Below are 22086 nucleotides of genomic sequence, written 5' to 3' on the forward strand. Positions count from 1 at the left end.
TCATTAGCTATCCCTGCTTTCTTGATGTATATGTATTACTTTATTTTACATAGTCATATTCCTTATCAGAAGTCCTTATATGGTTCTTTGGGGTCTTTGGTGGTCTTCAATGTCCAGTGTTCTTTCTAGGTGGCTGTTTCTTGACCCACAGTTTGAATATCATTGTTTCACATAACTTCTGCTTTGTCATCCTTGCAGAGCTGAGCTGGCATCCTGCTTGCATTTTGTATGACTTCTGTTTGCCTAAATTACATCCTTTATTTACTTCTCCCAAGGCTACGTTGTTCTGTTCTACTAGTATTAATTTCTCCCATTTTTGTGCAACACTTGGATCACATTTAGTAATATTGTTGCCATTTTCCCAACCTGGAAACAAAACTTGAGATAATTTTAGTAAGGAGGTATTATAAAAGTGTATTTTTATTTGAAGATCTTCAGGGGCAGTTATGGAAAGATGTCCACAAAAGCCCACCCCCTCCAGGGGTCAGCACATTTTTATAAGTTTTAGGAAATTAGCATAATTGATTAAAACCGCCAATTAGGAGGACAAGTGGTGATGCAATTCTCCTCCAGGTCAAGCCCCTTTTCTGGAGCTCCCCCCTTGGCACTAGCTGTACTTTGTTCATGAAAATGTATCTTGAAGAGTTGTTCTTAACCTTGGCAGTCAGGAAGAACTAAGATAGCATTGGGGCCTTGTATCTCCCAGGGCTTATAGCTCTGGAATTTGTTTTGTCTTTCTCCCTAGGGAAAGGCCATGGAAAATTACTGGGAAAATCAGCCACTAATACAATAGGCGACAGAGCTACAAATATATGTGCAAATAATACAGACAACATAGAAAAAAAAGGCAAAAACCAAAATGGCATCAATAAAACTAGATGGAAATTTTTCTCCCAAATCAAGGCTGAATTAACTATTGTCAGGATAGCAAAACAAGACTTAGGCATCTTGTTTTTTCTCAGACAACTGTTTGATTAACCAAGGGGCTACATCCCTTTTAATTTTGGAGTAATGTCTCCATGATTTTACTGTGTCCGATTTCAGTGTAGTAAAAGTTGTCAGTAGTACTTGGAAAGGTCCCTTCTACTTTGGATGGTGCAGAATGGTTCCCCAGTCTTTCAAGTACACCCAATCTCCTGGCTGGAACTCATGCACTGGTTTCTCCAATCCCATCAGCCTGGAGATCACTGCTCACTGCAAATCATGTAAAGTTTTACAAAGACAAATGAGGAAATTATTCAAACCCTTCCTTTTATGTGTGTGTTTCCTGGAATGTGTGGTACTTGGTAGGGTTGACCATATAGCAGCTCATAGGGGCTTATTTTGCCGGTGCCCTGTGGCTGAATTCTAATTAGAAGTAGTGCAACAGGTAAGGCTTGGACCCATGTCAAGGAAGTTTCCTGACATATTTTACCCAATTGCAATTTGATTGTATAATTCACTTACTCTACTTTGCCACTAGCTTGGGACCTATAAGGAGTATGGAGATCTCAAGCTATTCCCAAGCCTTTCCTAACCTGTTGTACCACTTCTGCAATAAAGTGGAAAACTATGTCGGATGATGTTCCTAAAGGTACCCTAAATGTAGGTATTATTTGATTCAACAGTATTTTAGTCACTTCCTTAGCCTGGTTGGTGAAACAAGGGAAGGCTTCTGGCCACCCAAAAAAGGTATCCTTCAGAACTAGGAGGGATTTATATCCCCCTTTTCTGGGCAATTAAGTAAAATAAATCTGTCAGTATTCACCTGGAATATTTCCAGATTTTATGGCTCCCAGCACTATTTTGTTAGCTGTGTTAGGGTTGTTTCTTTTACAGACTATACAGTGTTGGATTCTTGACTGTACATTCTGAGCCATTTTAGACCTAATTATCGATTTTTGCAAATGTTTGAAAAGTTTTTCAGTACTCCAATTAGTGGCTTTGTGTTCATGATCCACTATTTCACACAAGATCTGTTCAGGGATTACTATTTTCCTGGTTGGGGTGACTGCCCAGCCTTGAGGATCAAATTTTGCTTCTAAGGTTTCAATTAATTGACAGTCCCTAGCACTATACTCTGGTTTCTCTACTTGGAGAGGTAACTCTGGCAGGGGTATTAAAGATAAAATTTGTTTTCTAATGTGCCTTTTCCTGCAGCCTCTTTGGCAGCCTTATTGGCTGAATGATTCCCCAATTCCAGTTTGGTCTTACCTGCTTGGTGTGCTCTGCAATGCATGATGGCAACTTCTGCTGGTTTCTGGATACTTTCAAGTAAATCCAAGATATGTTTTCCATTTTTGATCAATGTGCCTTGAGATGTCAAAAGGCCTCCTTCTTTCCAGATGGCCCCATGTGTGCATGTACCACTCCAAAGGTGTATTTTGAATCAGTCCAAATGTTAACTCGTTTTCCTTTACTCAATTCCAATGCTTGAGTGAGTGCAATTAGTTTTGCTTTCTGGGCCAAAATATTAGAGGGGAGTGCCCCCTATTTGTTTACCTCATGGTGTGTAGTCACTGCATATCCACATAATTGTTTTCCATTTCAGACAGAGCTGATCCCATCGGTAAACAATTCCCAATCAGTTCTTTCCAAGAGTCAGTCTCCTAAGTCAGGTCTGCTGAAGCACACTTCTATAGTCTGTAAGCAATCATACTCTGGGGTTCCTTCTACTTGTTGGGCAAGTAAGAACATAGCAGGGTTAACAACAGAAGTTGTTTTGAGTGTCACATGATCTTGCTCCAGCACGACTACCTGATATTTTAGCATCTGGTTAGGAGATAGCCAGTGGCCTCCTTTTTGCTCAAGCACTGACTACACCATATGTGATACATAAACAACCATGCTTTGTCCCAAAGTCAGTTTTTGAACTTCCTGGATCAAGAGAACAGTAGCTGCTACTGTCCTCAGACAACTAGGCCAGCCTTGGCTGGCATTATCTAGTTGCTTTGAAAAGTAGGCCACAGCCCACCTCTGGTCCCCGAGGAACTGTGACAGCACTCTCAGTGCTGTGTTTTGTCTTTCATCAGTAAATAGTTCAAACAGCCGCATGGGGTCTGGGAGCCCCAAAGCAAGTGCCTGCATAAGGGCTCACTTGAGTTGTAAAAAGGCAGCCTGTGGATCATCAGTCCAGACTATAAAATCCCTCTGAACATTCTTCAAGAGCTCATACAGTGGCTTTACTAGCAGCCCATAATTGCTAATCCACAGGCAACACCATCTGATCATCCTGAGAAAGACACACAACTCTCTTACCGTTTGTGGCTGTGGGAGCTGGCAAATTGCTTTTTTTTGTTCCTGTCCCAGCCTCCTTTGTCCATGAAAGGTTTCGAATCCCAAGTAGGTTACTGTGGTCTGGACTATTTGTGCTTTGTCTTTGGATACTCTTTATCTACTTAGTCCCAGAAAATTCAACAATGCCGCAGTCTGATCCCAACATTGATGTTTAGTTTCAGTGGCACACAAGCAAAGGAAAAAAAAAAAAAATTATCCTCTATTTCCCATCAGCAAGCAATGTCCAGACACTTCCTGGGAAGCAGGGCTTCAGCACACATAACTTCCTCCAGAAAGCAAACATTGAAAACTCATTAATTCCCTCCCTTCCTCCTCTCTCCCTCAGCTTATATATCTGAGCTAACATCATATGGTATGGAATATCCCTTTGGCTAATTTGGATCAGCTGGCCTACATGTGTGCCCTCCAAGGGTCTTGCCCATCCCCATCCTATTGATGGGATGAAATGTTGGAGAGACAGCACTGATGCTGTGCCAGCACTGATCAGCAGTAGCCAAAACACCAATGTGTTATCAACACCTTCCTGGCCATCAATACAAAGCACAGCACTGGGAGGGCTGCTATGGGAAAATGAACTCCAGCTCAAGAAGACCCAGTTCAGCTACTTACTGAGAGCAGGAAGGAGTAGGATCAGGCCACTTGAGTGTTCAAGTGTTACACTTTTTCTCAGGTCATAAATGAGAGACTTTGGTATATACTTAATAGGAAAGTGATATTAAAAAAAATATATCTCCTATACAATTTCCTTGAGACCACCAATACATCGCTTCTTTACTGGAAATTAACCTGAAATAGAGCTGAACAAGTTTTAACAATACCTCTTTTTTAAGAGAGGGCACTGACGGGAGCATGCTATGATTACTTAAAAATCAAAGGGAAAGGCAGAGGGAGGAGCTCATTATTCAAGGGACAATTCCCTTCCCCTTCTCTGTATGTCTTGAGTGGAGCCAAGAGCAAGAATGCCAAGTATGCCTTGGGTTCTTCATCCTCCTCCCCCCTCCCTTGTATCTGTGCACTTTACAGCTTACTGCCTCTTCAACTCTACTTTAACTGATAAACATTATCTTGCAAAAATCAAGAGTCTGTGTCTATGACTTCTGGTAGAATATCACATTTCTGTAGCTGAACGAAATCCAGACAGTGATACTGACTGCACAACCTGCTCTGAAATACACAACATAAACAAATGGAAAAAATTGGATTTTCCTCTTCATTTCCAGTAGGTTAAAGAGTTTCTTAAAAACAAATTGAGATGCAATATTTTGGACTATAGCTATGTGTATATTTCTTTTTTACTCCCTAATTTTCATGTGATACTGCTTCCTACAACATACTTTTCTTGAAATACAAGAATACTGAATCAGTTTTGGACTTTGAGGGAGTGTGGCTTTATAAGTAATGTATAGCACGTTACTTGTAATATCCATTCCAGATTTTATGTATGCAGTCTGTTCAAGTTTAATACTGATTATATGTAATTTGTTTGTATTGCTTTGTAGCTATACCTGTGAATTAATGCCTGAACCAAAAATCAATGTCATGTTTACATAAAATCCAATAGAAACACCCAAATTCTGCAGTGATAAAGTATTGAGAGCCAAAGCTGGGCCTTAACATTGGGAAAACAGAGATAGGTTCAGGTCTGATATTCAGAGAACGGCATTTGAGACCTTGGTTCAACAGGGTGCTCTGTGGAGTAGTGGCTGAAGTAAAGATCATTCTTATGGTATACCATATCTTCTTAAAATATAAGAAAAAAGAGTTATTTTGCCTTATGCTTTATCATGCCAAGTGGAGATGCACACTTCTGAAACAGTGTGTGCATATCTCATTGACTGTGAGAGACAACTGCTCACTTTGAAAATTTAAAAAGGTTTATTAAACCGTAACAAAAATACAACAAAGGACTACATAAGGAAAAAAAGCTGTAGCACTGGGAACTTCCCCTTGTGCATATCACGTGGCCAGTTCATCTTCAAGATGGATGCTCAGTCTTTTATATCCCTGGGGGTTGCATCAGCCAGCCCTGGCCCCTCCCAAAGTCTGTCAGTCAGCTCTTCTTTGCCATTTATCAGTGGAAACTGCTTTCTTGTAACTTGATTGGAGGTCAGGTGTTGCCATGCCGCACCCCCTAAGCAACAAGCTTTTCCATTCCCAACTGCCCCATGCAAGGAGCACATGTGCCCACCTTCTTTTTTACCTGTCCTAGACAACCTCGGCTGTCTGATGGTCACAATACAGGGGGGAAAAAGGGAACTATGGGGAGAACAGAGGACATCTAAACTACAATAACATAACTATACATCACTAAAGCTTTTCTTAATATTCACACAATAGTTATCCCTGATTGTAAGAGCCAATCATCTCATTATCCATCTATAACATTGACTATTATGAATCTGATATCCTGTGTATTGGTAACTGCAGCAGTTTCCATTTCCCAAGAGTTACAAAGACATAGCTGCCCTACCAGATTGCTTGGGTTGATGATGAACTTTAGCATCAGCTCAGTGGTGGGAGAAGTGAAAGGAATGAGGTTAAGTGACTTGTGTCAGTGAATCGGTGGCAGAGTTGAGATCAGGACCAGGGTTTGTACCACTAGAGTGCACTACTTTCCTCTTACTTATTGAGAGAATGGGTAAATTTGCTGGTAAGTGCAGACTGGTGTGAGGTTTGGAAAATTGCTGCCAGCTTGCTGAACTACTGGGAATTTCACATTGGTCTTAATTGGATGCAACTCTGCTTCTGCAGCTATAATTTACCAAGTAACTTTTTCTTACTATCAAACTTCTATGAATGTTGTGATGGAATGGCAAAGAGGGCTTGTAAACCAGCTCCTTTTGATTTTATTGGATATAAAAAGAGTATGACAGAAAGACAGCGTTCATCATACTTGTAATTAAAGCAAGTTCTATGAGATATATTCTTTCTCAGAAATACATGATGACTTTTGCTAGATTAATTAAAGGTTATCAAAAATGAGATATGGTACTTTATTTAAGAATGTAAGCCCTCCATTTTTTCCCTTCACAGGTTTCCATTTGAGTGGCACTGTGACAGACCCTGCAATGCAATCGGAGCCAGAAATTGTTTGCAATGTAGCTATCAGCTTTGATCGTTGCAAGATTACCTCAGTGACCTGTAGCTGTGGAAACAAGGACATATTTTACTGTGCCCACGTTGTTGCACTCTCTTTATACCGGATCCGCAAGCCAGATCAGGTCAAACTGCATCTTCCCATTTCAGAGACACTGTTTCAAATGAACAGAGACCAACTACAAAAATTTGTTCAGTATTTGATCACAGTGCACCACACAGAAGTTTTGCCAACTGCTCAGAAATTAGCAGATGAAATTCTTTCTCAGAATTCAGAAATCAATCAAGTCCATGGTAAGTTTGATGATTTTTCTTTTGTTTCATTCCCTCTCTGTTTTTATATTATTTTTTTGTGGCACTCAGGAGTGTGACCTCCTGAAGTCCCTTTCAACCTAATTACTTTGTAATTTTTATGATGTTTACATTATGGTGTTGTGGTCAGTTCATCACATGTTGTTTCTGCCGTTGCTTTTTCCTCTGGGGGACGACTCCTCACACTCTTCCCCTGCTCCAATGTGGATTCCCTCTGTCCTGGTTACAGGAGTAGAGTGCCAGTTTAGCAGTATGTGGGTGTAACAAAAGGTATATTCGACTCCTCTCTACCTCATTCCTGACACACTGTTAATGATGGGTCATTTGCAGTAGCTGCCCAGTGCACACTTGACACCTCAGGCTACAAGATGGATGTTAAATGAGATAAGGAAGAAAGAGGAAACGCTGCAAGGCAGGGTAGTGTTTCTTTTTCTTCACACCAATGACAGCTGTGATAACTCTTTTTGGGGAAGCACCAGCACAGTCACAACCATCCTGAGGTGGTCACCTCAGGTAATGGGCCATAATGGACTCAATGGCACTGGCAGAATAGGCAGCTGCAATGACTCACAGTATTACATCATTCCATTGTGAAAGTTCCCAGCCTGGGGGAGGTACTGAAAATTACCACCTGAACCTAAGCATATATAATCTCTGATTTTGGGGATTTGGGACACCACCAATACCACCACTCATCATATCCAGAGGAGGACCAATACTTCTATAGGACCACTGCTTTCAACTGAAACTGTTATAGGTTAGTTGTGGTGGGGAATGAATCACCGACTAATAAGTCCAAATAAAATGAAATTTATTAATTAATAGAGCAAGCGATAATAGGCAAAGTCAGGGCCCCGGGCGCGCTGGGCGACAGAAGATTCTCCGCTCTAACACTGCCGCGCTCTTCTGGTTTTTCGTGGAGTTGTTATACAGTCCTGCTTCCGGGTTGACGTGTAGTACTCTGCGTATTCTTCTTTTGTGTCTAGGTGGTCATAGTCCACCCCCTGGAGGTCTGAAGATGAAGATTGGTATTTTCCTTTGTCTGATTCCTGGAATTTTAGGCTCAATCTGCTGAGTTCCTGGAATCTTAGGTTTACTGAGCGGATAAGCTGATACTGTGTTATCAATCATAGCAAACCCCCCACCCATATTAACAGTTTACTAAACAGATAAACAAACATTTGTGAAACCTATTGTCTTTGGTTTCACCTTCCTTATCCTTTTAAGTCTGGAAATTTAGTTAAGCAAACAACTCGAGGTGGTGCAACAGTCTTACTGGAATAACTTTGTCATCTTTGATGAACAAACCTAAAGTTTTAACCCATTACAATTCCCCCCTTTTTCTTTTTAACCATTTTGTTCATCAAATCGTTTCAGTTCTTGTTTTGCTAGCTCCTTAACAGCATCAAATGTGCAGCTTCTAAGCGTCTTTATACTATGGCAATTAATCTATAAAATGCATGGCCCAAAAGTGAGCCCGAGTAGTGTATCTACTGCTCCTTCTTCTTCTGGGAGCCAAGGTTCTTCTATCATTCGACTGTCCCTGTTCTAAATACAATTAAAACGCAAGGCAAAATAAACAAAAGCAGTAAAAATCGCATCCAATATTCTTATAACATATGTTACAAAAGTACAGGCTAGCCCATCAAGCATGTCCAAAAAGGGCTAATAACTCTTCCTAAACTCAGGCAAAACGATGTTTGTTTAGTTTGATTAGCAAACATTTCCCATATGTTTTCTTTTTGGCTGGTTAAAGCGTGTTATTGCTGTTATACCAGCTGTTACAATAAAAATAAGTGTTATTTTTCTTTTCCCTTTTTCTTCTTCTCCCTTTTTAAAGATCTAAAGCCGAAGCTGTATCCAGCCCCGTCTGCCTCCTCAGGTCCCTTTGCTAGCTGTCAAATATGTGCCTGTGCTGGCATGTGTTGCATCATAGGTGCCAGATCAAAAATTGTTCCACTCAAAAGGTTTTACCACAACCCCCACAATATAGTGGTACTCAAGCGACACAATACGGGCTATAACACTGAAGGCAGTTTTTCCCTGCTGGTCCCCTTATGTAAAAAGGCAATAATGCTTCAACAGTGTCAATCAATTCCTTAGCCGTTTGGCGGCGTATCACGGCCCTATCGACTGCTTTCAAGTGTTTCTTCAGTTGTATCAGTAGTGGCCGCAGGATCAGGGGCAGCTTCTCTTCTTAGTCGCTTTTTGTCTTTGTCTGTCAGATTGTCCACCCGCCGTTGCATTGAAAGCAGGCTTGGTCCACTTTGCAGGTAGTTATACAGCTCCTGTAGGAGTAGAGAAACAGGGATATCCCCTTCCCCAGTATAAAACTCTGACAGAACCTATCCACTCAGGTTACAACATTTAGAAGAGAAAAACCAGAACCTGCCAGGTCAGACGGTAGATATTGCCTCTGAATTGAAATATTTGCCAATTCATCCCCCAATTTAGTGACTGTTCCCCTTTTCTTTTTAGGAGTTCATGCTCCGTCTGTTCCATAATCTTTCTCTTTGTTAGGTTAGAATCGATTCCTCCACAGGTACTTACCAGTCTGCCTTTGCTCATCAACTCGGTTGCCTCGAGCTACGAGAGAGGTATAGTCTTCTCGGCAGCACAGGTATTTCTTCAGGAGGGTCTAACCTATCACTGTTATGCTGTTTCAGAGAGAGAGAGAGCTCATTATCAAAGGGTACGAGGGATCGGATTACAGGGGCACCGTCTATGATTTTGCCAAGAACTTGACTCCCCCCTTTTTCTTTTGTGGCTGATTCCACCATCTATCCTGACAAATTTTACATTTACACCCTCTGCTGTGGGGTTAATGAAGTCATTTTCCATGATTTAATTAATATCCAATCACCTGGTTTAAATGTGATAGTCCGTTTTTCAGGTTTCTTCACAAGTCTTTTGGTTCTGCTGGCATGAAATTCACCTTCTTTCTGTGGTGTTCTTTTGGGCTATCATGCTCTTTTCCGCAGTTCTTCCCTATATCGCATTAGGGTGGTCAAGTGTGTGTTAATCTGCTTGTCCCTGAGGCTGGGGTGGTCTTGGGGTGTATCCCGTACAGCATTTCGAAGGGGGAAACCCCCACATCAGCCCTAGGCTGAGTTCTAGTATTTAATAGTTCCAATGGTAAACACTTGATTCATAACGACTTTGTTTCTATCATCAATTTGGTGAGTTGTTTCTTTATTTCCCCATTCATCCTCTCAACTTTTCTTGTGCCACAGAGTGTGATGGTCCCATTGTATCCCATTATTTTCATTACTTCCTGAATAACTTTAGACACAAAATGTGGTCCTCTATCAGAGTCAATTACTTCCGTGACCTTATATCTTGGTAAAATATTTTCAAACAAAATTTTAACTCCACAAACCAGGTCTAGCAGGTATCGATGTCTCCCTTCTTTAGCCAGTTTAGTAAAATCAATCCAAATGTGTGAAAATAGCCGGTAAGCTAGAGGTCTGCCCCCCCCCCCCCCCCCCCCCCGCCGGAGGGACGTTCTCGGAAATGGGGTTTGTTCACCTTTAAGCAGGTTACACATCCTCTTGATTACCTGTTTTGTTATGTTATATACCCCTATTATTCTTAAAATTTATTTCCTACCTTTTTTCCCAAAAGCTTCTCTAATTATAGATCAATTTCCGTCAATTCCCCTTTAACACCTTTTATAAATTTTTAGTCAGAAATCTTTTCCTGGTGGTGATGGACTTGCCGGACTTGCCACTGCTCCCAGCAAACTTCAAAGGCATACAAAAGGATTATTCACTCTATGCATACCACTTAACAAAATAAGAATAAGGCACAAAAATATTTTTGTCATGCTCAAAAATAATTATGAGTAATTTTTACAATAAACCAAAAGAATAACATGCACAAATTTCATTAGTATTAACTGCCCACCAAGCCTGTTCTCCTTTCTCGAACAATTGGTATATGTTTTGAACAGGGCTAGGCTCTAATGGAAATTTCTCTGATGTTCATGTTAACATTTTGCACACAAATTATAAAATAAGCGTCTAGCATAAATTTATCTAACGTCACTTAAACCTAATAACACTTAAACTTTAAACACCTGATTTTAAAATATTTGAACTTAACAGAATTTAATATCCCTAAAACTTATCTTTACTTAAACTTAACAGAAATTAAACTCAACAGAATTTTAACTTAGTAGAACTTAGTTTAACAGACCTTAACTTTAACAAAAACTTAACAGAATTTAAACTTAACAGATTTTCAAATCAACAGAACTTACATGTAAACTCACTTAAATTTAACAGAACTTAACTTTAACAAAACTCAACCGACTTTAAATTCTACATAACTTAAACTTAAGAACACTTTAACTTAACAGAAATGAAACTTTAAGCACTTAACTTTAACAGTATTTAACCCTTAATGACACTTAATAGACAATTTAACTTTCCACCAACTGAGTTATCTGGGCTTCTGATGCACTTTGACAAACAAAACACATAACACCTATCAAACACTCACACACCTAGTTTGGCCAAACTACATAAAACATACATTCCATACTATAAAAACTTTTACCCCAAATTATTTGCTTTTATCACTTCAAATTGTAATCCTAAAAAGTAGATTTATGTACTATGGTAGACAAAATGCAAAAAATCTAAAAGCATTTTTTTATCCTTAGTATGAGCCTTCTCTGAGAGGCTCTAACACATTTTGGTTCGCAGCATCGTACTGAGCAATGAAATGTTTGAGTTCTTCAACCCATCGCTCACCTCTTTCATGCAAGTTCTGCCTCAGGGCGAACTGAATGGGCTTCTCTCATGATGGGTCTTTTTCTACTAACATGTTAACTACCATGCTAAAGGTTTCACAGTCTTGTCTGTAGGCCTGTTCAATTTCCTTTGTTTTAGTTGTAATTGTTTTTAACCGATCTAGAGGCTGCCTGTCTGTTAGATTTGCCTCTATCATTTTTGTTTCGCTGTGGAGGCCAGATTCATTGTCTGTATTCTGCAGTTGAGTCAATAATTCCTGATCAACTGGAGCATTTGTGACATCGATATTTCCCTGATTATTAGTTGTATTTACCACAGGGAAAGCTTGTATTTCACTCATACTATTCAGGAAGTCATAACCCTGATGATCTATTGCCTCCCTTGCAATTGCTTGCCAATTTACCCACGAAACCCTATTTTCAGACCTTCCATCTTCATCTTGCATCCATTCCTTTTTCTCATCCCTCTTCCTCTTACGGCATTCCCTCTTAAAGTGTCCTTTATTCCCACAATAAAAACAAACAATCTCCTCCCTTCTTTTGGTCCATGGAACTCCAGCTCTTCCCTTTTCCCTCTTTGCAACATTCATCCCTTTTTATCATCCCTTCTTGCATACACTTTCTGAGCTTCTCTTAGGAGCTCATCTAAGTAAATATTTTTCTTTTGTTTCTTATTAATTACTTTGTCGATATTTTGTCCCTTAAGGGGAACTGAAATAAACCAAATCCCGGCTTGAGCACCCGCATCGGCATTTCCCTCAGGGGATAGAGGTGTAGCTTTTTTGGTTGTACTTGGAGTCAGTGGTTCCCAATCATCTAGATAACTATCCGGGAAGGGGAGGGGATCCCCCTCCTGACTCCCAGTTTGAACAGGGGGTGCATTTGGTGGGGGAGGAGTATATGATGGTGATATTAAGGGAACCTCCTCCTTCTTCTTATTTTTATAATTTACGGTCATCCTTCTCCCTTAGGGGGTACATTTGCTCATTGTTAATTTCTGAAGGACATAATTTTACACTTAAATTGCCTTTAGATACCTCTGTTCCTATTCCGAATTCAATCATAAGATCCCGCCCTAAAAGATTACAATTGGCTTCTGGGACCAGCAATAGAGACCCTATTCCCATTTTGGAGGGTCCTTTAATTATTACATCTTTTATTATAGGTACCCCGAAGGGTTCCCCTTTAGATCCCTTCAGCTGCACCATTTCTGTGGAAAGGGTGCATTCTTTGGGGAGTGTTTGAATTGTAGATCGCTCGATCCCCGAGTCCACAAGGAACTCGTGTATCTCTTGCTGGGGATCTATCTTAAGTGTTATCAGGGGCTTCTCTTGTTTTCTTGTCCCCAGCAAATAGAAACCCAGGTCTTGAAATCGTTCCTCATCCTTTTCCCTTTTTCGACATGTTTGTTCCAGGTGTCGTCTCTCCCCGCAATAATAGCAAACAACCACTAGAGGTCGTGCCATGCTAAATGATTCCCTTAAAGTAACGTAATATATTTCGACTGGACACCCTGATACCTATCGGGAGTGTTATGGAAGGGCTTGCTCTTCTCCTGTCCCCCGATCGACGTCCCGGAGTGCCTCCTCACACACACACAGTCACTCCCTCCATTCGTGGCCCAGTCCCTCGCGGGTACGTGGGAACCGCACTAGAGGAGGTCTGCAATTGCCCCTTCCAGAGGATGTCTCATACACCACACTCCGGGAACACACTCTCCAACATCCCAACTGGACCGCCCCTTGTTGCCCCTTGTTACTCAAATATACGCTCGCCTGCGTCTTGGTCCGGACTTCGTGCACAAAGATTATGGGGTTGTTGCCGGCTTCTCTTTGCCTTTTACCTGAATTTGGGTTCGTCAGTTCGGGGACCCTGGAGAATAGCAACCCTGGGGCCACTTGGGAAGTGGGGCGCCTTCCCCAACAAGTTCTCCTCTCCAGGAATTAGCCCAAATCCGAGTCACGGCACCAATTTGTTATAGGTTAGTTGCGGTGGGGAATGAATCACCGACTAATAAGTCCAAATAAAATGAAATTTATTAATTAATAGAGCAAGCGATATTAGGCAAAGTCAGGGCCCCGGGTGCGCTGGGCGACAGGAGAGTCTCCGCTCTAACACTGCCGTACTCTTCTGGTTTTTCGTGGAGTTGTTATACAGTCCTGCTTCCGGGTTAATGTGTAGTACTCTGTGTATTCTTCTTTTGTGTCTAGGTGGTCATAGTCCACCTCCCGGAGGTCTGAAGATGAAGATTGGTATTTTCCTTTGTCTGATTCCTGGAATTTTAGGCTCAATCTGCTGAGTTCCTGGAATCTTAGGTTTACTGAGCGGATAAGCTGATACTGTGCTATCAATCATAGCAAACCCCCCACCCATATTAACAGTTTACTAAACAGATAAACAAACATTTGTGAAACCTATTGTCTTTGGTTTCACCTTCCTTATCCTTTTAAGTCTGGAAATTTAGTTAAGCAAACAACTAGAGGTGGTGCAACAGTCTTACTGGAATAACTTTGTCATCTTTGATGAACAAACCTAAAGTTTTAACCCATTACAAAACCACCACTTGATAGGACTGTGACCATCACCCTGACCAACAGGATGCCAGGTTGTACTCTGACTTTGTGGGTTGAAGCCATCTTTCTGTGTATCACTGCATGTATTGTAATCTCTCTACTAAATTCTAACTCTGTCCTGAAATCTCTCTTAAGGTAATTGAGTGGGGTTCATTTCTCCCATCAGTCTATTTCATACCAGCACACCCTCCCACAGGAAACAGTTTTCCATAACCTTCTCCAATGTGACTCATTCTGACAAGGTACAGTTCTTCACAAACTGCTTCAATGTAGGACCTGTAATATATGTTATAAAATAATTCATGCTTAAGAGAAGAATATATAAAATAAAAATTGTAAAATCCAACGAGCCTCTGGCCACGAGCAGCCCAGAGACAGATTACTACATTGGAATTACAAAACTTCTGGTGGCAGAAGGAGAACCATGCCTCGTTTAACTAATTAAAGATGTGGCTGGCGCAGAGATGGGCTTCCTCTGGAGTCATCAGGGAACACCCAAGGGTGATCATCGATTGGTAGATACCATCAATCAAGATAACAGAAGTCCCCAAGGAACATACATCTGAATATGCGACTTCCCCTGACATGATCAGCGCCTGCCACTACTCAGGAAACAGCAATTGTCCATCCTTGCACAGTGAAAGAAACCTTCATACAAATGTGGGGTTACAAAAGAAATCGAGGCACCTCTGCCTCAGGCATAAAAAACTGTATAAAACAGCCCTGCTGGAAACGGCATTCGTGAACAGAGGGAGGTCCGATGCGATAGAAGTCAGATCTAGGTTCACCCAGCGCCTACCCTGGGCTTGACGCTGTCTCTTTGGCTGTGGTTTTTAAGGACCGTATTTTGGTCATGAAAATAAAATGTTTTGCATTTATTAATTTGGATTTCTGGCTGATCATTTATAGCACACCCTTCCACGTGGTGCAGTCCTTCAGGAACAGGCTGCTCCAGTGTAGGTCCCCCACAGGGTCACATCTCCTGCCACCAAACCTGCTCCAGCATGGGCTCCACTCTCCACAGGGTCACAGGTCCTGCCAGGACCCTGCTCTAGCAGGGGCTTCCCACAAGATCACAGCCTCCTTTAGGCACATCCACCTCCTCCAGCATGGGGCTCCTACATAGGCTACAGGTTGATCTCTGCACCCCTGTGGACATCCGTGGGCTGCAGGGACACAGCTGCCTCACCATGGTCTTTACTGTGGGCTGCAGGGGAATGTCAGCTCCGGCACCTGAACCCCCCTCCTACACTGACCCTGGTGTCTGCATAGTTTTTCCTCTCACATATTCTCATTCCTCTCTATGCTGGCCCAAATTGCTTCTGTGCTGTAATTTCTTTCCCTTTCTTAAATATGTTATCACTGATGTGCTACTGCTTTCACTGATGGGCTCGGCCTTGGGCAGCAGTGGGTTTATCTTGGAGCTGACTGGAACTGGCTTTGATGGACATGGGGGAAGCTTCTGGCATAAGACACCCCTGTAGCTTCCCCACTACCAAAACCTGGTCATGCAAACCCAATGAACCCATAGAAGGTACTGTGGAAAAAATTAACATTAACTCAGTCAAAACCATCACACCAGTACTTTCTTTACATTTTGTCTTATTAGCACTGTCTGCTTCACAGTAGTTCCTGTTTTTCTTTAATGCTATGCACTACTAAACAGTCATTATATTTTACTCAAGAGTTATGAAATTAAACAAAAGATTAAATTACTTATGTCTAAACTTTGAATCATTTGGGGAATCTAAGGCATAATATTTTGTAATAAGCAATTTGATCAGCTTTTTTCTATATAACTACTATTTAGAATAATTCTGAAAACACTAAGTTTATAAAATCAGTTACTATTCGGTCTTGAAGTCAGAAGTGCCTGTAGTATTGTGCTGAATTGCATTGTAGAGCTCAGACCCTCAGCTTGATGTCTTAAGCTTTTATAGTCTTTTTACCCAGTGGCATGAAAATAGCACTGGTTTAAGTATAGCAATGCTGAGTCACTGCAGAAGGTATAGTGCAAACTGACTGATTGTTGCCTTTTTCCCAACCTGGAAATGAAACTTGAGATAATTTTAGTAAGGAGGTAATATAAGAATAGATCTTTATTTCAAGGCCTTCAGGGGCAGTTATGGAAAGATGTCCACAAAAGCTGTCCTAGGATGATGTTATGATGCTTGTATCCCCAATTGTGCATTCTGTTTATGCTGGATATTATATTCTGTGCCCTCAGGACTGGCTGAGAGCAAAGGCGGGGAGAAGAAGCACAGAGCTTTGTTATCAGGGACTGGACTCCTCCTCCACAGTCTGCTGGAACACTGTTCATGTCTGGGCACAGACGGGGCAGAACACTGCACTTCTTTTGCTTTTTAGTTAGTTAGTTAGTTTGTTTAGCTAGCTGAGGCAATCCGAGCTTTCCCTGGACTGTTTTTCTTTCCCTTTTTGGAACCATTGAAACCTGCTCCAGACTGGGACCCAAGGAAACACCAAGAACTCACACTTTGCAGCCTCCGGGGCCTACTCTGCAGCCTTTCCCAGCACTGGAGGGACTGATAACAGGGCAACCACCCCCAGGAGAGACTTTCTGAATTTGTCATTTCTTCAAAGCGATGAATGAGCTTTGTCATCTGGTATTGTTCAGTTTTTGTGCTGGGGAGTGCTTTGCCTGTTGAATAAAGAGGTTTTTTCCACTTCTCTCCAAGGAAATTATTTCCCGAACTGGTTGGGGGGAGGGGCCGTGTGGGTTGGCTTTCTGGGGGGGGCCCTTTTGGAGGTTTTCTCCCAAATTTGCCCTAAACCAGGACAAAAGCCCACCCCCTCCAGGGGTCAGCACATTTTTTTAGGTTTTAGGAAATTAGCATAATTGATAAAAAGCACCATTTAGGAGCACAAATGGTGATGCAATCTTCCCCCCAGGTCAAGCCCCTTTTCCAGAGTCCCCCCCTCAGCACTAGCTGTGCTTTGTTCATAAAATGTATCTCAAAGAGTTGTTCACAGCCTTGATTCCCAGGAAGAACCAAGATAGGATTGGGGCCTTGTGAGAAACAAGCCTCACTTCTAGAATTTTAGAAAAAGGTTTATTAAATCTTGACAAAAATTACAACAAAGGACTGGATAAGGAAAGAAGTTACAGCGCTGAGAGCCTGCTCTCTCCCGTGGCTTTACAGCCATGTGGCTCATTCACAAAATGGCTGCTCCACCTTTTATACCCTTGGTGTTGCACCATGTAACCCTAACCCCTCCCAAAGTCTGTAAGTTAACTCTTCTTCACTGTCCATTGGTGAAGACTGTTTTCTTGTAACTTGATTGGAGGTCAGGTGTTGCCATGCCGTGCCTCTTAGTAACAAGCTTGCCCTCCCCCTAAATGCCCTGACCACCAAGGCTATTACAAGGAGAGGGGAAAGAGGACTATGGAATGACATCTTACATTAACATTACTATAAATCTATATAATATCTATCTCTTAATTGTGAGAGACAACTATTACATTACTTATCTATTACAGGCTTTGTATCCCTCAAGGCTTGGAGCTCTGGAATTTGTTTTGTCTTTCTGCCTAGGGAAAGGCCATGGAAAAGTACTGGGAAAACTAGCCACTATTACAATAGGCCACAGAGCTACAAATATATGTGTGAAGAATACAGAGAACATATAAAAGAAAAAAGGCAAAAAACCAAACAGCATAATGATGAGCTTTTTTATAAAATGTAAACAGTTATGGAAAGAATTTGGGTTTTTTCCCTAAATAGGGAAGTGTAGATGAGAAATCTTAGGCTTTTTAAAATACAAGTTAAAAGTAGCCATATTGTCACCGAAAACCAGGAAATAAACTCTCCAACCAGTTTGTTAATTAAGAAAGTTGGCAGTGCTTTATTCAGTGCTGAGGTACATGAGGAATCAATCCACCTATAATACACACCAAGTATAAAACCTTCTAACAATTTATACATTTTAGCAAACAAAGGAATTAGTGTTCCTTGGATACAAGTTACATCGTTCTCCTACTAATTAGAATTCTGTCCTCTATTGGTTAATAATTTCTTGCTTCTCATGCAAATTAGTCCACATTTTCAGTCTTTTTATGATCTTTTTCCCAGATAGGGAGAGTTTCAGTACAATTGCTGAATTGTTTTTGTTAGTTTCTTACTTATATCTGGTTTCTGCAAAATGTCCTTGTAGTCTATAAATTCTGCATTCCTGGTGTCCACTTCTCAGCAATGTATCTTTCTCCCAGGCTTTAACTTCCTCTCCCAAGTCTCAGAGCACCCAAAGCATGTCAAGTGCTAACTTTAATTGTTTTTATAATACATGGACATCACACGGAGCTTGCCTGTCAGCCACTATCTGTTTCACAGATTAAATCTCTCCTCTTGTTGATTAGGTTCCAACATTTTCCCCCACTACTGCATAGGCTCCTTTTTAAAGAAATATAACTTGTTTGGTAAAAATACCAAGATTATTTAAAGATAAATCTCCTTTCAAGTGGAGGATAAATATGTGTGTTTTGTATATTGGTGCTTTTTATATACATCCTTTTCACAGGTTTTTCCTCTGTTTTAGAGCAATGAAATATTTAAACTATTTGCAATGTGATACTGCAAACCTGGGTCTGTTCAACAACTGCACTGCTTTGTCACAGACATATTTTCATTAAAATCCTTTCTTAAGATTTTTCCTGCTGGAGCTGAGATGTTTCAGCAACAAATGTAAACAATTGTTATCTGCTGCTGTGTAATGCAACAGGTCCACCTGTGATTGGCCCATCTTGGATGTTTACAATTAATGGGCAATCAAGGACTGAGCTCTCTCAGACAGAGTCAGAGAGAGCTCCTTTGTTATCATTCTATTCTATTCTATTCTATTCTATTCTATTCTATTCTATTCTATTCTATTCTATTCTATTCTATTCTATTCTATTCTATTCTATTCTATTCTATTCTATTCTTAGCTTAGCTAGCCTTCTGAGAACTTTTCCTTCTATTTCTTTTAGTATAGTCATAATGTAATATAAATAATAAAATAATAAATCAAGCCTTCTGATCATGGAGTCAACATTTTCGTCTCTCTCTCATCCTGCAAACCCTTGTGACCACAGTCACACTGCTTGATCTCATGTGGCTTGATTTCCCTTTTAATCTAGTTTTTTGCAACTGAAGATTTGTCAGCATGTGTTACATGTAGCTGACTGAATTCAAAACCCCTTAAAACTAACATAGTAAAGATGGAAGCACTCACAGAAGGGCAAGTTTCTCATTACTTGGGTTTTGTACTGTCTTGGACTTGATTCCGGACTTCTGAGAAAGTCTTATGGTTCCTGTGGAAGGTAGAAGAGTTCTTTCACATCTTCAGACACAATTTATTATTAATCAAAAAAAATATGGACAATAGTGCAATGTTCACAGCTGTAGGCTCTGATGTTGAAGGCAGTTGAGAAAGTTGATGAGCTGAAAGACTTTTTTTAACTTTCTCAGCAACTAGTAGACAAGACATCCCTCTGACCTTCTCAATCTTCCAGTTCTATTTTCATTGAATAAAGATTCTAGCATTCTCTGCAACCACTTAAGATTCACTTAGATGACAGAGATGCAATTGTGAATCAAAGGCTTAAATCAATAGAATCAATGCTTCTATACATCTAAAGAGTTGTAGCTATCTTTGCTTTTCATGTTCTCCGGACTTCACTGAAAGCAAATTTTTACAAATCTGATAATGTAATTTTCCTTCCCTGCCAGTATCCTTCTTTTAGTATTGGCTACAGAGGTAACATGATCTGGGATTTGGAAGTGATAGTGTGATGCAATTCAATTTCTAACATCTTCTCAAAACCTAACAGAGATAGAGATTACACAGTTGTGACAAGCCCAAAACCAAAATGTCAAGTTAACTGTAATGTTAGGGTTGCAGTTTGGAGACAGGCACACGACTGAACACACCGAGACCATGAGACCACACACAAGATTTATTGATGGATGCCTTCTTTTATATGGGGTTCAAAATTCCTGGGCTTCAGCAACTGATTAGTCAAGGTTTCAACACCGCCCAGCTCCCCGACCAATGATACATCTGCATTCAGGATTGAATGGGATTGGCTGGGGTTCTCTGTTTGAGTTTGAATCCAACCTATGATTGCCTCACCCAGGGACTTGTTTACTTCTAGGCTATAACGAACTAGGCTAGCCAAATTTGGTTTCTTATTATCGCCAAATTTGTACAGCCTCAGACTGGCTGTGGCTCTGACAATTTCCCCTTTCTGTTTTAAAAAATGCAAAGTGTTCTTTGTCTTCCTCTGCAGGTGTCTTGCAGACAGGATGACAAAGCATGACACAGATAATAAGCTTAATTTGAATAAGACTTTCCACCCAACTCAACAAGCCTAGTTTTCTCCAGCCAGTGATGTATCCCATGTATCATCGGAGTTGTAACATTCACATTCAGGAGCTGTCAAACAAGATCACAAGTTTTCAGGATGGCATGCCGCAGGCTCATTACCCAGAAGTTACAAATTACAATTTAACACTACAAACAAGAAACAATTCAACTGAAGCCCATCTCAATTACAAACAGACATCCTTCTGCTATTGATGTCTCCCAAATGTTTGAGTCTTGGAGTTCAAGTAGGGTGATGGGTAGATTTGTCTTACTGTTGTTGATAATCTTTTTCCTCCGACAAGCTGTCAGCTTGCTAGGTCATGTTGTGATTTGATTGAAAAACATGAGTACATTTAAGACTTTTGAGGGGGATATACACCCATCTCACTTCCACTTTCTTTGTTTTAATCACCTAACAGGAACATAATTCAATCTCAACAAAACATGCACTTTTGAACTATATCAACAAGGTGAAACTTACAACTGCCTATATATATTGCTATCACCCAGGGTCTGCCAAGGAACCATCTTTTCACAATGAGGACTTGGAGAGCCTTTTCCAGATAAGGATCCCCTGTCTACCTAAGAGGAAAGTGGTCCAGCTTCTGCAAAGCTGAATCAGCTAGTCAAAGTGACTTGCTTTCATTTTTAGCACAGGAACACCTGGGTTTGATAGCATGCTTTTTCTGCCAGTCAAGGCCACAGCTTGGCCAGAGCTAAGACCCAGACTGGGGGGGCTTCCCTATCATATCCTTAAAATAAATCTTTCAGTAATGATTCATATAACAGCCAGCTTTTTTATCTATGCTTAGCTAAATAACCAGTGATATAAATAACTTGTAAATAACTATAATTATGTGCATATATATACCACTCCTTTGAAAGTACCATTTACCTTTTTGTCACAAAGAAACCAATTCAAAACTATCAAAGGAAACATCTCTGTCTCAGTTAGGTTTTACAGATCATATCCTGGTACATCATTGAAAGTGACACATCCTTGTGTTCTATAAGGATCTCGTAGATAGTTTAGGTGTATATTTGGAGCGTTCAGATTTCCCTTGTGAAGGCTTTTCTACTTGGTCGTGATCTTAGCTTTTTATTTGATGGGTATATACAATGTTAACAACATTATTTAGCTGTATTTGTAGAATCCATTTGTATAGTCATAATACCAAAAACAGTACAAAATCGGTTGGGTTTTTTGTCTCTTATAAATACAGATAGTTTGAAGTATTACTAAAATAATAACATTCCTCTGTATAAATTAAATAATACTTAGAAGAAATTAGTATCTTAAGGTTATGTACAAAAGAAACTAGCAAGCATTATTGAAATGAAATGCAAAATGTTACTGCTAATCTGTGATGGTGGTCACAAGGGTTGCAGGTGAAGAGAGAGGCGAGAATGTTGATCCATGTTCAGAAGGCTTGATTTATTATTTTATGATATATATACTACATTATAACTATACTAAAAAGAAATAGAAGGAAAAGTTCTCAGAAGGCTAGCTAAGCTAAGAATAGAAAAGAATCAATAACAAAGATATGTGTCCCGGCAGAAAGTGAGAGCAGTGTCGCGGTCGAGGCGGTCACGACACAAAGCAGAGACCACAAGCAGTCTCAGTTGGCAACACTTTATTTGTGAACATGGCTGATCTTTTATACACTTTCCAATTGTTTACCCTTCTTCTACCTTAACTATTGGCCA

At 40.5% G+C, this 22086-nt stretch overlaps 1 protein-coding gene across 1 annotated transcript in view; it reads left to right on the top strand.

Annotated features, from left to right (window-relative positions):
* Positions 1-22086, top strand: part of LOC134431454 (zinc finger SWIM domain-containing protein 6-like) — a 338553-nt gene that overhangs the window by 187670 nt on the left and 128797 nt on the right. The window contains exon 2 of the mRNA XM_063179466.1: positions 6310-6666. Within this exon, the coding sequence (XP_063035536.1) occupies positions 6310-6666 (357 nt within the window). The remainder of the gene's footprint in view (positions 1-6309; positions 6667-22086) is intronic.

The sequence above is a fragment of the Melospiza melodia genome, chromosome W, assembly GCF_035770615.1.
Source record: "Melospiza melodia melodia isolate bMelMel2 chromosome W, bMelMel2.pri, whole genome shotgun sequence".
Classification (NCBI taxonomy): domain Eukaryota; kingdom Metazoa; phylum Chordata; class Aves; order Passeriformes; family Passerellidae; genus Melospiza; species Melospiza melodia.